This window comes from Sminthopsis crassicaudata, chromosome 2 (genome assembly GCF_048593235.1).
Source record: "Sminthopsis crassicaudata isolate SCR6 chromosome 2, ASM4859323v1, whole genome shotgun sequence".
In the NCBI taxonomy this organism is placed as follows: Eukaryota; Metazoa; Chordata; class Mammalia; order Dasyuromorphia; family Dasyuridae; genus Sminthopsis; species Sminthopsis crassicaudata.
In genome coordinates, this window is record NC_133618.1 from 436,585,944 (window position 1) to 436,600,155 (window position 14,212).

At 42.0% G+C, this 14,212-nt stretch overlaps 1 protein-coding gene across 1 annotated transcript in view; it reads left to right on the top strand.

Moving 5' to 3' along the window:
* Nucleotides 1-6,421: 6,421 nt before the first annotated feature.
* The window catches only part of FLT4 (fms related receptor tyrosine kinase 4), a 111,323-nt gene continuing 103,532 nt past the window's right edge, over nucleotides 6,422-14,212 (top strand). Inside the window, exon 1 of the mRNA XM_074292345.1 lies at nucleotides 6,422-6,600. Within this exon, the coding sequence (XP_074148446.1) occupies nucleotides 6,537-6,600 (64 nt within the window). The 5' untranslated portion in view covers nucleotides 6,422-6,536. The remainder of the gene's footprint in view (nucleotides 6,601-14,212) is intronic.

Genomic DNA, 14,212 nt, shown 5'->3' on the forward strand with positions numbered 1-14,212 from the left:
ACTCTTACACCCCCACATCATTCCCAATGAGGCTGCAAAAAGAATGTAAGAATGTGCTTAAACTATTCTGGCCCCAAGGGATGGTAGGAGATTAAATGATGTGAGTTCAGGGTGCTCATTCATTCTGCAGAAGGCTCTGATCACATTCTAGCTGTCGTCTCTTTTATCCAAGTGAAAGAAGTTCCAGAATAATAGTGGTATCTGTATTATATCAGCACATTCTATATGTCTGTCTGAGAGAATGTACATTTTACACCACTACTCAGTGATATATCATGACACTTCTGAAGAGGCCAGAAAAGCTGTTTGTTCATAGTGGGAATAATAGCTCAACCTTCATCCCTGGCCATAGTCGTCCTGTCAAGGTCTCTGGTCACTGATCTACTGGACCTTCAAGATAAGCTATTGGTCCCTGAGGGTAGTATTCACCATGTTCTGTAACATAATTGATGAAATGAGGAACTTACAGTGAAGATATACTTGAGTTCAAATCTTGGCCAAATATTTCCTTTTTTTTTTTTTGGTTTAATATTCTTTATTTTGTTTCATTATTTCCTGAGCTCCTCTCTTTCTCTTTTTTATTTTGCATTCATGTTTTAATTTATTTATTTTTAATACATATTGCTTTATGAATCATGTTGGGAGAAAAAAAATCAGAGCAAAAGGGAAAAACCATGGGAGAGATGAAAAAAACCAGAAAAAAAGAACATAGCATGTGTTGATTTACATTCAATCTCTATAGTTCTTTTTTTTTATGTATGCAGATGGCATTTTCCATCCAAAGTCTATTGCTTTGGATTACTGAACCACTAAGAAGAACCAAGTCTTTCATAGTTGATTATTGCACATTCTTGTTATTATTGTGTACAATGTATTCCTGGTTCTGCTTGTTTCACTCAGCATCAGTTCATGTAAATCTTTCCAGGCTTTTCTATAATCACCTTGTTCATTCTTTTTATAGAACAATAATATTTCATTATCTTTATATACCACAACTTATTCAGTCATTCCACAATTGATGGACATCTATTCATTTTCCATTTGCTTGCCCAACCATTTACAAGCAATATGATTGGGCAAATCATTTAACATTTCTAGCCCCATTTTCCTCATCTGTAAAATGGAAAAATAAAATAATGATATTTATCTTATGAGTTTGTTGTGAGGATTAAATAAGATTATATATTATATATACTCACTTATAATACCTGCTTATTGACTCATTACCATCTTCATTTTTACTACTCCTCCAAGTTCTAATTTAATACAGGGCTATGTTTCAGTATTTACTTATTATATATAACAAATTGGATAAACATCTTTACCCATAAATAGGTTGCTTAGTTCTCGCTAACTGGCTTGATCAAGGTCACAGAGTAAGTTAGTGGCAAAGCAAGGCTAAAAGCCAAGTCTTTTGACTCTTAAGTCACACTTTTATTCTCCTGTGATAGATGATGAAGATGAGAAGAAAGAAGGGGAGGAAGATGCAATTATAACCATGCTCCTGTCAATCAATAAATGAATCCTTTGCCTAATTATCTCCTGCTTAGGAATTACAAATTACTCAAACATTATAGGGTGTGGGATATGAGTTGGGGGGAGTAAAAGGGTAAAGTTAATAGTTTCTTGAAAGGGAGTGCTATTCTAACTTTGGAATAAAATCCAGGGAAATAAAGCATTTCTGAGGCTTTTCCCTTCTATAGAGTTTGTTCCCCCAATCTGGGACAGGGGCCTGTGGAAATAACAGAGGGAAATCCCAGATCTTATTCCGAGTTCCCCTTTCTCCCAGTAGGTGGCAGCTTCCATCCTGCGGGTACAATGGTATTTGTTTGGCTCCTCTCATTCCCAAGGCCATCTATAGCCATACTCTACCAACTTGCTAACACAGAGTTAAACCAGAAACGTAGATAGGTAACATCTTTGGAGAGAGCCACCTACCCTCCACTCCTCCCTTTCCCAGCATCCTTCCATTCCTGTGCTCATACTATTGCAGCTAAAGCCTCAGAGCACCCAGGGCAATCAGAGAAGGGTCTCAACTGTCTCTTTCCACTCAACCCTCAAATACTTTCCTCTTCTTTTTTAAAAATCTCTTTCTCTGTATTCTCTTTCTACATATATTAAGGTATCTTCTTTTTTTCCCCCTCTTTTCCTTGCTGAGTATTTTGTCTTTTATCTTTTTTTTATTGTGTGTTTTTTTATCTTTCTCCCTCTTTCTCTCCCTTTTTGTCTTTGTCTCCCTCTCTCTTCTATATTTATCATTGTCTCCTTGTTTTCTTTCTGCTCAGAATCTCCCCACTCCTTTCTCCACCAACTCTAGCTATTTCTCTGGCTGCTGTTCATTGCTCTTAGTGAGGAGAAGCAGAGGGAAGGAGGCCAGGCTGCAGAGGTCAATGGGGGCTTCCTACAGGAATCCCCCCCTCCACTCAGCCCAAGGACAGAGGGAAGGAAGAGAGGGCTGGACTTTCTTTTTGGGTAACAACAATAAATTGGTTTATTTTTCTGTCATTCCCTCCCCCGCCTCCACTGTTGTCTGGCCATCTCCCTTAGGCAAGCTGACCTTGATCAAGATAGACCTAGGGTTAAAGAGGGCAGCTGAGCATAAACAGGCATCCCTTCCAGGTATAAAAAGAGTTATTTTCTCTCTCCCACCTCAAACCTTTCTGACTCCAATATTTTTGTGTGTAACACAAGTATTTAGTCCATCTCCAAAGTTCATAACCTTGAAGGTTATTTTTTAATGTCTCAGTTTTATTAATGATCTAATGGCATCCATGTTACAAACTTTTTTTTTCAATTCCTCTATACATATTTTCACAAATATCATGTTGTCCAAGAAAAATCAGATCCAAAAGGAAAACAAAATAAGAAAGAAAACAAAATGCAAGCAAACAACAAGAGTGAAAGTACTATGTTGTGCAACAATACTATATGATGATCAATTCTGATGGAAGTGGCCCTCTTCAACAATGAGAGGAATCAAATCAGTTCCAATAGAGAAATAATGAACTGAACCAGCTACACCCAGCGAAAGAACTCTGGGAGATGACTATGAACCACTACATAGAATTCCCAATCCCTCTATTTTTGTCCACCTGCATTTTTACTTCCTTCACAGGCTAATTGTAAATTATTTCAAAGTCTGATTCATTTTGTACATATATTGTATTTAATTCATACTTTAACATATTTAACATGTATTGGTCAACCTGCCATCTGGGGGAGGGAAAAGGGAGAAGGAGGGGAAAAATTGGAACAAAAGATCTGGCAATTGTCAATGCTGTAAAATTACCCATGCATATATCTGGTAAATAAAAAGTCATATTAAAAAATACTATGTTGTGGTCCACATTCAGTTTCCACTGTCTTCTCTCTGGATGCAGATAGCTTTCTTCATCACAAGACCATCGGAACTGGTCTGAATCACCTCATTGCTGACGACAGCCACGTCCATCAGAATTGATCCTCGTATAATCTTGTTATTACTGTATATAATGATCTCCTGGTTCTACTCATTTCACTTAGTATCAGTTCTCTCCAGGCCTTTCTGAAATCATCCTGATGATCATTTCTTATAGAACAATAATATTCCATAACATTCAAATACCATAACTTGTTCAGCCATTCTCCAATTTATGGGCATCCACTCAGTTTCCAGTTTTTTGCTACTACAAAGAGGGTTGTCACAAACATTTTTGCACGTGTGGGTCCCTTTCCCTCCTTTAAGATCTCTTTAGGATACAAAACCCAGTAGACACACTACTGGACCAAAGGATATGCACAGTTTGATAACCTTTTGGGCATCGTTCCAAAATACTCTCCAGAAAGCTTGAATCTCTCCAACAGTGTATTAGTGTCCCAGTTTTCCCACATCCCCTCCAATATTTGTCATAATCTTTCTTGAAGGTTATTTTTAAAATTTACTTCTTCCTCATTTTTCATAGCCAATGTCACCAGGACCTGTTGATTCTATATCTGTAACTGCTTTTGAATCCTGACCTTCTCTATTCCCACTGCCACCTACCACCTACCTAATAGTTACCATCCTCTCCTTATTCATATTGCTACCAGATTAATTTTTCTTAAACATAAACTTGGTCACATTACCCCTCTGCAAGACCTTTGGATGACTCCCTGTTGTCCACTCAACAGAATTCAAACCCCTTTGCCTGGCATTAAATGCCCTTCACAATCTTGGACCACCTATTTTTCCTGCTTCATCTCATATTATTTCCTGACATTAATTCCAATTTCCAACCTAAGAAAACTGCCAGCCTCCAAATAATTTTTCCTACTCTATAATTTTACTCCTATTTTACTTCTGCCTGGAATGCCTTTTCTTCCCCTCTAAGAATCCCCCCCCCCAAGCTCGACTCAAAGGCTACTTCCTCCAGTAAGTTTTCCCTGATTCTACCTTTCAGTATGAACCTGTCTTCCAACCATATCAAATAACATTTTTACACTCTAATGTACTTCTCATGTAACTATTTTATAGTAAACTATATGTATTACTCTCCAAAAGAATATAAGTTCCATGAGGGCAGGAACTAAGTCTTATCAAAAGTATCTGTCTCCCCTAATTGTAGAACAGGACTCTGTGCACAGTAGTTGCTTAATAAATGTTTGTTCAAGTGCATTGAGAAAACAGAGAGATATCCCAGTCCCAGAATATATTCTGGAGTGAAGATGAAACCCAAAGAAGGAAAAGAAAACTAGGAAAATGATGAGTTCCTAGAAAAGTGAGAACCCCCACCAGGCTTGGGTTTGGGTGGGAAAGTCAGAGCTGATAGACTAATCATCTCATATTCCAGGCGTAATGCTCAGAACAATGGGGACCCAGTATCTAGAGCAAGACTCAGCTGCTAGGTGTGCAGGACCCCCAACTCTGTGGCCCCTTCCTCAGAATCTCACAGCCTTCACTGATCAAATCCGCCCAGGCCCCTTATCCCAGCCTCCTTTTCACTTTCCTAATTTGATTCAGGTAAAGGGAGATGGGGCTCTTTCTGTTTCCTGCCATCTCTACCACTCCTGGCAATGAGCATAGTGATTTTCACATAATTGGTGTTTAGGGAGGAGAAAAGAAGGAAATTAAGCATTTTTACATCATCTATTATGTAACAGGCATTGGGTTAAGCTTTTTTTTTTTTTTTTTTTTTTTTACAGATATCATCTCATTTAACCTTCACAACAACGGGGTAGATAGGAATTATTATTAATATTTCCATTTTACAGTTGAAGAAACTGAGGCAGAGATTAAGTAATTTGCCTGCAAGATTACATAGGTAGAAATTGTTTGGGGCTGCATTTGAACTCAGATCTTCCTGACTCGAGGTCAGTGCTATAGACACTATGGCACTTCCTGCTTCAACTTTTTTCAATGCGTTTCTTCAGTGGCAGAAGGCATGAAGATAGGGGCTCCGTACTCCTCTATTGGGGCCGATTCCTAGAGAATAAAGAGCTGCTACCAGCCCTTTCTCCTCAAGCTAGGAATCCCTGCGGTACAAATCAGCCGAGCAGTGGAGGCCAGTGGCTGAGAAAGAGCGGGATGGGGAAAGGAAGGGATTTCCCCCTTCCCCTCCCCCCAGAAGCGTTTCCTTTCCTTGGCCAGGATCACCACTGCAAGGAGAAGTCGGCCCTAGCCTCTGCTCCCTTCCAACTCACGGCACCGAAAAAGTTTCGATCTTTACACATCCCACTTCCAATATGCTGTTGTTCCTGGGAGGGATCACGCTTTAGTCTTAACAGCTGCTCATTTAGAGTTATCTCGAGAGCTTTGATTCTCTGAGGGAGGAATGTGTGCAAGAAGCTCGTGCGTTAGCGGTTCCAGTGATGGGAGCTCATCACCTACAGAAGCAGCCCATTGTGGGACAGCTCTGATTGAAAGGAAGTTATCCGTCATTGAACGGAAATCTGCCACTTGGCAACTTTCCTCCCTCTGCTCCTCCGTCTGTCCTCCCAAGACAGGAGCGATCTCATCGCTTTCCACAATGCAATCCTTCAAATACCTGGAGGGACGATTCTCTTCCCTCCGAGGACCATCCCACCTGAATATTTTCTTCTCTAGTTTAAACATCCCCAATTCCTTCTGCTTCTAATAAGATGCAGCCGCCACCCCGGCTGCCCCAGTGGGTCGGCTTCGGTTACCCGGGTCTTTCCTAAAGCTGACAGCAGTCATCCAGCCTAGCAACCCCCTTCCCCCTGAAGTGCAGGTACTCTGGCTATGCAGGCTCCACGCCCTTGCACACTCTCCGTCTCCCCGCAACTGGACCGGGCGGACAATTCAGGGGCAGTCCCGGCCTGGTCAGGTCCGGGAGCCGGACTCCCTCCGCCCTTTGCCCCTCCTGGCGGGAGTTCCCCACCCGCCCCCCTCCTCCAGACCCGGCCCCGCCCTCGGCCCCGCCCCATGGCGGGCACAGGCACGTAGAGGAGAGGAGTGGACTGGCCGCGACTGGACGGCGGTGCAGTGCAGCGCAGCCCAGCGCAGCGCAGCCAGCGGCGCCGCCGCACACCCAGCCTCGCCGAGCGGACGGCCGCTGGAAATGAAGAGAGGGGGCGTCTGGAGCCGGAGCCTGTGGCTGATGATCGGTGTCCTGTGGGAGGCAGGTGAGGAGTCGTCACGGGACGGGCGCAGCGCGGCTGGGAATAAACGAGGGGGACGGAACTGGACGGGACAAGACGGGACGGACGGACGGGGCGGGCTGCTCGGGTCCGCTCCCAGCTTGAGCCACGGACCCTGACCGCCTTCTCCCTAGTCTTGTCTCGTGGCCCGGACCTTTCGGTCATCTCTGCCCCTTCCCCCCCCCCCCCATGCTTGTGCCAGGCAGAGTGCCCGGAGGTGTCTCCCCTGCACCGCTTGTGACGCCTCGGACCTGGCCCAGATCCGTGCGTTCGGGCCCCCGCTGCATCCCCTCATCTCTGCCGCCCCCCACCCTGAAGGGCTTTTGGGAGAGGTGCCCCTGCCCTGGCTCCGCTTTATTCTGTCGTGGGCCGAAAACCCACGCCCAGTCATCCGCCAGAGGGCGCCCTGGGAGGGGAGGCGGTCGCTGCCCACCATCGGTGCCCCCCGACTGGCTGAGATCGGACTGGCGCGCGTCCTCCGCTGGGCCTCTGATTTCCAGTCAGATCCTTCTGTGGCGGCGGAGTCTCGATGGCGCCGGAGCCCCGAAGGCTCTGAGCAGGGGAGCAGGCCCGATGTGGGGGTGCAGGCGTCTGTGCCAGAGGAAAGGGGGTGCGGAGGGGGCAGTGAGAGCTCCGAGGAGAGGAAGACCTCGGTTCGCCACGACCAGGGAAGGCTCACCCGGCCGGTGTTTCTTCAGCCGCGCTTGGATGGCTGAATATGTCTTGGATGCGTTGAGGGTAGAAGAAAGGGCATTGTGGAGGGTGACAGCGTGAGGGACAGTGTGGGGGATGCTTCAGCAAGACGGGAACTCCAGTCCGGGAGCTCTGTGGGGAGGCTGGAAAAATGGGGCACTTCATGGAAGCCCAGAATGTAAGACTGTCAGACCGAGCTATTTCATTGTACAGACGAGGAGCCAAACCCAATAAAATGCCAGGCTAGGGGTTCAAATTCACCCTCTGGCCAAAAAAGAGTTTTTGAAGATGTTTGAGGAGAGTGACGTAGTCAGATAGGTACATCTGGGAGACCGTAGTTAGTATATAGACCATGACAAAGGTAAGAGAGCCTTTTTCAGGCTTTTATAATAAATCAGGCGAAAGACAGTGGGAACCTGAAAGGAAGAGGGAGAACGTGGAAAGAGAAAGGAAGAAAAGAATTTAAGGCACCTTACTGGAGTAGCATTAACAGATGCTACTGAATTGTCATTTATTTCCTTTGTAAGCAGTTTCTAGATAATCAGGAGGTACCACAGAGAATCCGTGAAGCACTTAGCCAATCTTTTAAGCTTTTCTTGTAGAATGGATGGAGGAGTATGGACTGGATGGTTAGGTGGATTTGGAATAGTTGAAAGACCAGATTCAATTGTTAAGATGTCAATGTGAAGTGCCACCAGACCCTGCTGTGTTCTGTTCACTGTTGTTATCAGTGATTTAGCAAAGGGCTATACAGCCAGAGAGATAGAAGGACCTTAGAAATTCTCTGGTACAATCTCATGAATTTGTAGATGAGGAAAACATAGCACATTGTCCCAGGTGTTTATATTTCAGCACTCTGCATATGGCATGAAACTGGGAAAGATAAGCACAATAACAGATAGAATCAAGATCTAAGATCTTTATAGTTCAGAATAAAGGGCCCAATCTAGTAAAATGGAATTTAATAGGGATTAATTTCAAGTATTACCTTCAGAATAAAAGTCTCCCAATGCAGTACTGGAGAGATATGCCTAAATAACCACTAATATGAAAAACACGTGGATTTAGAATACATTGTAATACAGAAGAATCATCACCATAACAAATGTTACTTTTTAAAAGAATTATTTATTATAATAGATTATCACTCTGACTAGTCCAGAATTGGAAAAGAGCTTAGTTTGAGAACTGAAAGGTAGCTTTGAGGCCATTTAATCTGATTCCCTAATTTTACAGATGAAGAAACTGAGATAGCTAAATTAAGTCACTTGCCTAAGGCCACACAGCTAGTGAAAGGAAAAGCTTGAATTGAATCCATGTCCTCTTATTCCAAATCCAGCACACATTGTATTGTGCCATGCTGCCTCAGATCTTATCTAGGCTTTTCCATGATCAACATTAACACCTCCCCCCCCCCAGCCCTAGTCATACTAAAGGTTTTTTTTTTTTTTTTTATTCTTTTGTGGCTACTATGCTACACTTAAGTTGCTTGTTATCCTTCACCATCTCCACATGACAGAGTCAACTCCTTTTCTGAACATACATATCCCTTCCTCGCTCCCTGATAGGATCTTCTACAAGTTCTACTACTCCTTTGTTTCACAATGGTGTGGTACGGACCTTACGGACCTTAACTTCTCAAAGCTATGCCCTTAAAATGTAAGCTTTGACATGGTAGAAGGAGTTCTGTCTTGGGGACAAACTGCATTTGCAGTTCCAAGACCAACTTCTTAAAGGATAGTGCAGTTTATGAGTGGATGATGAATGCTTTGGCCATGATCACCAATATAATGTGGCAGCCATCTAGGTGAGGATGGCCAGAACTCAAGGGAGAAATGAGGGCTGGCCAGTGACCTGAACAGAGGAGATAACTGACCTGATGACAGTTGATGGGATCACAAAGGAAGAGAGGTTAGAGAGAACAGGGCTAAAGATGAAGCCTTGGGGATACCTCCACTTCAAGAATAGGAAGAGGAAAAGGAAATAGGGAGGATAAACCTTGCTTCCTGCCATTCCACATTGAAATCAAAGGTTGCTCGGTAGTCAGGGACAATAACTGTGTACTATCTAAAAAGGATTGCCCAGTAGTTTCATGCCCCAGTAATATGCCTGAGATATAGAAGGGTTAGGGAAGCTCAGGACAGAATTTTGTGTTGATGCAATTGTTTATTAGGTAGAGATATTAAAGCACATATCAGGAACTCAGAGGAAAAAGGACAGACTGCTATAGGAGGGTGAGATAGGGTTTGGGGTAGTGGGGAGAATAAAGGGATAGATATTCCAGAGAACCAATAGACACTAAATTAAGATGGTTGAAAAGTAGTTGTAGATCAGGATGTATAGGGTATATATGTGTGTGTGAGAGAGAGAGAGGGTGGGGGGAGTGAGGTAAGAAGGGGGAGGAAAAGAGGAAAGGCTTTTGAGCTTGGGGGAGGGATCTAAGTTGAACAGAAGGGAAACAGACAATAACTGAGATTACTGGGAATTGGTGGAGAAAATATTGTAGCCTGATTGAGTATTCAGAGCCTATCCCCTCTCAAGGAAGGGCTGAAGGTATAAAGGTCCCACTTCTTTTTTGCTTTGCAGGGAGAGGAAAGATTCCCATGTCAGAGCCTAGCCTTTCATTCTGGGGAGTAACACTTCCATCTTATGCTTTTCATGAGCACTATTCCTCTAGAAGTGGTCCCAGGATTCCAGAAATGAGTAAGGTAGATAGTTCTAAGGAGGGGAGGTATTATATGTACGTGTGTGTGTGTGTGTGTGTGTGTGTGTGTGTGTGTGAGAGAGAGAGAGAGAGAGAGAGAGAGAGAGAGAGAGAGAGAGAGAGAGAGAGAGAGAAGAGAGAGAGAGAGAGAGAGAGAGAGAGAGAGAGAGAGAGAGAGAGAAAGAGAGAGAGAGAGAGAGAGAGAGAAAGAAATAATAAATAACTGGGAGAAGGGAAAAGATACTAGCAACAAGAGGCAAGAGAATCCAGGAAGGCCTTGTATAAAATGTGGCATTTGAACTCAATTTTGAAGGAAACCAAGGATGCTATGACAGAGATGAAGAGTGAGTGTATTCCAGACATGGATGGCAGCCTGTGCAAATGCACAAAAATGGGAAAAAATGTCCTACTTGAGGAATAGCAAGAAATCTAGACCTTCCTTTGTATCCTTAGCATTCAGCAATATAGTAAGCCTGACACATAGTAGAAATATAATAAATGACTGCCTGACCACAGGATAGGTGAAGAGAAGTAATATGTAACAATTAGAAAGGTTGATTGAAACCAGGTGGTAAAGGGCTTTAAAAACCAAACCAAACAAGTTTATTTTACATCCTAACGTCAATAAAAAGCCATTGGAGTTTATTAAGGAGTGGATGACTTTTTCCACATGTGTGCTCTGAGAAAATCACTTTGGCAGTTTCATGCAGGATGAATTGGGAGTAGCACAAGATTTGAGCAAGGGAGATCAAATAGGAGACTGTTGGAATCGTCTAGGAAAGAGATGATGAGCAGCTGAATTAGAGTGGTAACTTTATAAATAGAAAGGAGACAGATTTTGAGATATATGAAGAAAAAAACCCTAAAGTCAGAAAAATCAAGACCAAGAGAATAGAATCCAGGGCCAAAAAGTGGAGACATGTAAGAGAATGAAATTTTAGCCTTGTCTGTATGGATATGGGAGGAAAGTGAGACCTCATTCTAGCCAAACTTGGAATGGATATGAACAGGACAGAGAATTCCCTGAAGTAGCTAGAAACATCTGGAAGGCCTCCTTCATTTTTGTACCAGTCATTTCTCCAAAATCTCTTTGTATGGCTAATTCTAAATATAAACTTTTAGTGGGTAGAGGAAGGAATTGGGGGCAGAGGAGAGGAATAAGGGAATAGCAGATTTTTTTTTGTCAGTTTATATAAGAAACATCATGGCATAGTGAAAAAAAATTGAATTTGGAGTCAAATGAGCAGAGTTTTAATCTCCCTTTATGAACCTGAACAGACCATTTGAGCCCTCTATAAAATGGAGAATTTGAAAACAGTCTGCTTTAGAGTAAGGAGCATTGAATTTAAATACTGTCTCTGACAAGTACCCTTCCCCATTAAGGGGATTAGGGAGTATAACAGGCCCCCAATCTGAAAAATCCATGTAAAATATTTTGGCCCTCTCTTTTCTATATGAGAAATAAAGTCTGAATTTTTTCTTTTTCTTTTTCCTTTTCTTTTATGGGGCGTTTTCAGTACCTTACTGTAAAAATTTGGATTGATATTGTATACTACTATACATATATTTTAGGCAATTCTGTGTCTCTAAATTTTTTTCTGTGTTGGCTGCAGCCTTTGCAGAACTCCCAAAAAATTAATTTAGTTTGTTATACCAACCTTCAGTATATCAAACCACAATGGGGAAAGTCAGGATGTAAAAGGGATAACTGGACTGGCTGTGTGACCACCTGCAAGTTAATTAACATCTCATTTCCCCCAGACAGCTCTCTATGAAGTGCTTAGAAGGTAGAGGAAGTTCCTCTTTGGGAGCTCCCAACACCCATGAAATCACTAGAGCCAGCACTTAAGGTCTCATCAGATTTTCAGTGTGAGCATTTATAACTCAAAATTGGCTGAGGCTACACATCAGGATTTGCTTTATTGTTTTGTTGATCGTCATGCAAATTAAACTTTAAAGTGTGTCATGGGTACTTTTTTTTTTTTTTGAGAATAGATTGTTAAACATTTACCAGTACACCCACAGATTCATAGGTTCAGTTAAAAAAAAAATTTAAAGGAGATTAATGATGTTTGTAAAGTAGGTACTTCATCCATGTGTTGAATTCAAAGTTCTTTAGAAATGTGAATTGTTGTTGTTATTCCCAAAGGTATATACATCCTGATGCCTAAAGGCTTGTGAAGGACCAGGAGTCCTTCACTCAGTTTCCATGCTCAGATTCCCTTTTCTCGATTACTCTTACAGAAATCAACTTCCTATCTCTCTCAAGGCTTTTGGGTAGTAGAGATCAAAGGACCACCAATTTAGAGGTGAACAGAGAGATTGAAGGAATGGATTTTAAAGATCTTCTAGTCCAGCCCTTTCATTTTACAGATTAGGAAACTGATAGGAGGAGCTAGGAAGTCTTGAAGGACAAGGGGACATGCCCCTGTAGAGGGACCAGTGAAAATGGATGCCAGGGCAGGTGGGAATAAATATGTCCCCTGTAACTTGATCTTTCTCCCTTCTCTTATTCTAGAGTTTCCATCCCCCTTTCAGGCCCATCTCTTTTTCTCAGTTTCAGCACTGGTATATATGAAACCTAATTGCATGAAGATGTTTAGTCCCTCTGAATGTGGATCACAGCATAGTATTTTCATCTTTTTGGTTGTTGTTTGCTTCTTGTTTTTTCCTTTCTCACGTTTTTCCATTTTGATCTGATTTTCTTGTGCAGCTCAATAATTGTGGAAATATATTTAGAAGAATTGCAAATGTTTAACCTATATTTGATTGATTTCTTGCTGTCTGGGGGAGAGGGTAAGTAGGGAGGGAGAAAAAATTTGGAATACAAGGTTTTGCAAGGGTGAATGTTGAAAACTATCTGCATGTACTTTGAAAAAAAACAACAAACTACTGTTATAGGATTAAAAAAAAAAAAAACCGGGCAGCTAGGTGGTGAAGTGGATAGAGCACCAGCCCTGAATTCAGGAGGACCCGAGTTCAAATCTAGTCTCAGCCACTTAACACTTCCTAGCTGTGTGACCCTGGGCAAGTCACTTAACCCCAGCCTCAGAAGAAAAAACAAAAACAACAAAAAAAAAAAAAAAAAAAAAAAAAAGATGTTTAGTCCCCATCAAACTAAGATTACTCTCATCTCCCTCCACTAAAATGTCTTAAGAATGATACTTTTACCATCATCTCTCTGCTAGGTCTTTGTAACAACAGACCCTATAGGACTTGATTGTGTTCTTACCTTTTGGTACAGTGTGGCCTAAGCCAGCATGATAGAATCATGTATTTAGAGCTCAAAGGAATTGTAGAAACCATCTAATTTCACTCTCTTATAGAGGAGCGTATTATGCCCTAACAGGATGACTTATTTAAAGTCACATAGGTATCAAAGGGATTTTAACCCAGGGCCTCTGACTTCAGAGAGGGCAGTTTTCAGATGGAGAAGCCAACTTCATCAAACCATTAGTCAAGTAATTTTATGTCATTTATTGGTGTCTTTCCCAGTAATCTAAACTTTAGGGAAGGGGATGAAAAATTAGGGTGTGGGTCTTATAGTGTCTGTTTCCCCTAAAACTTAGCCTAGCTGAGCACTGGTAAAACTGAGACCTTAGGGCAGCTAGATAGTACTCAGAATTAAGGAGAACAAAAGAGGAAAGAATTAAATTTCTCTCTGTGCTGTCCATTCATGGGTGAAAAGTTTGCTGAGGGAATTAATAGTGCAAACTAGATTGTAAAGGACACAATTAATTTACTTAAGAAAACAAACTTTCATATACTTTAAGAAAAATCCTGAAAAATGGGCTGCAGGGTACAAAGCATTTCCCCTAAGGAGTCTATACTTGTAGGTGAGCTCAGGATTACAAATAAAAATACCAAAATGAGTGTTAAGGAAACAAAGTTCTCGGTCAAGCTCTGCTACTAATTTACTGTGTGAGCTTGAGCAAGTCTCTTTCTCTCAGCCTTAGTTTCCCCAACTGTATAATGGAAAAGATGGGCTTCATGCTTCAAAGCACTCTGTTAATCTGTGTCTGTCCTAAGGTCCTTTATATAATCAGGGGCATGCTCAGGCCAGCTTGTACAAACTCTCAAGAATAAATCGTAAACTTTTCACTGTGAATATTTATACCTAAGAAATCAGAAAATGCTACAGATTAGAAGTTGATTTATTATTTTGTTGACTTTGTAGACTTGTAATAGAGAAAATGTTAA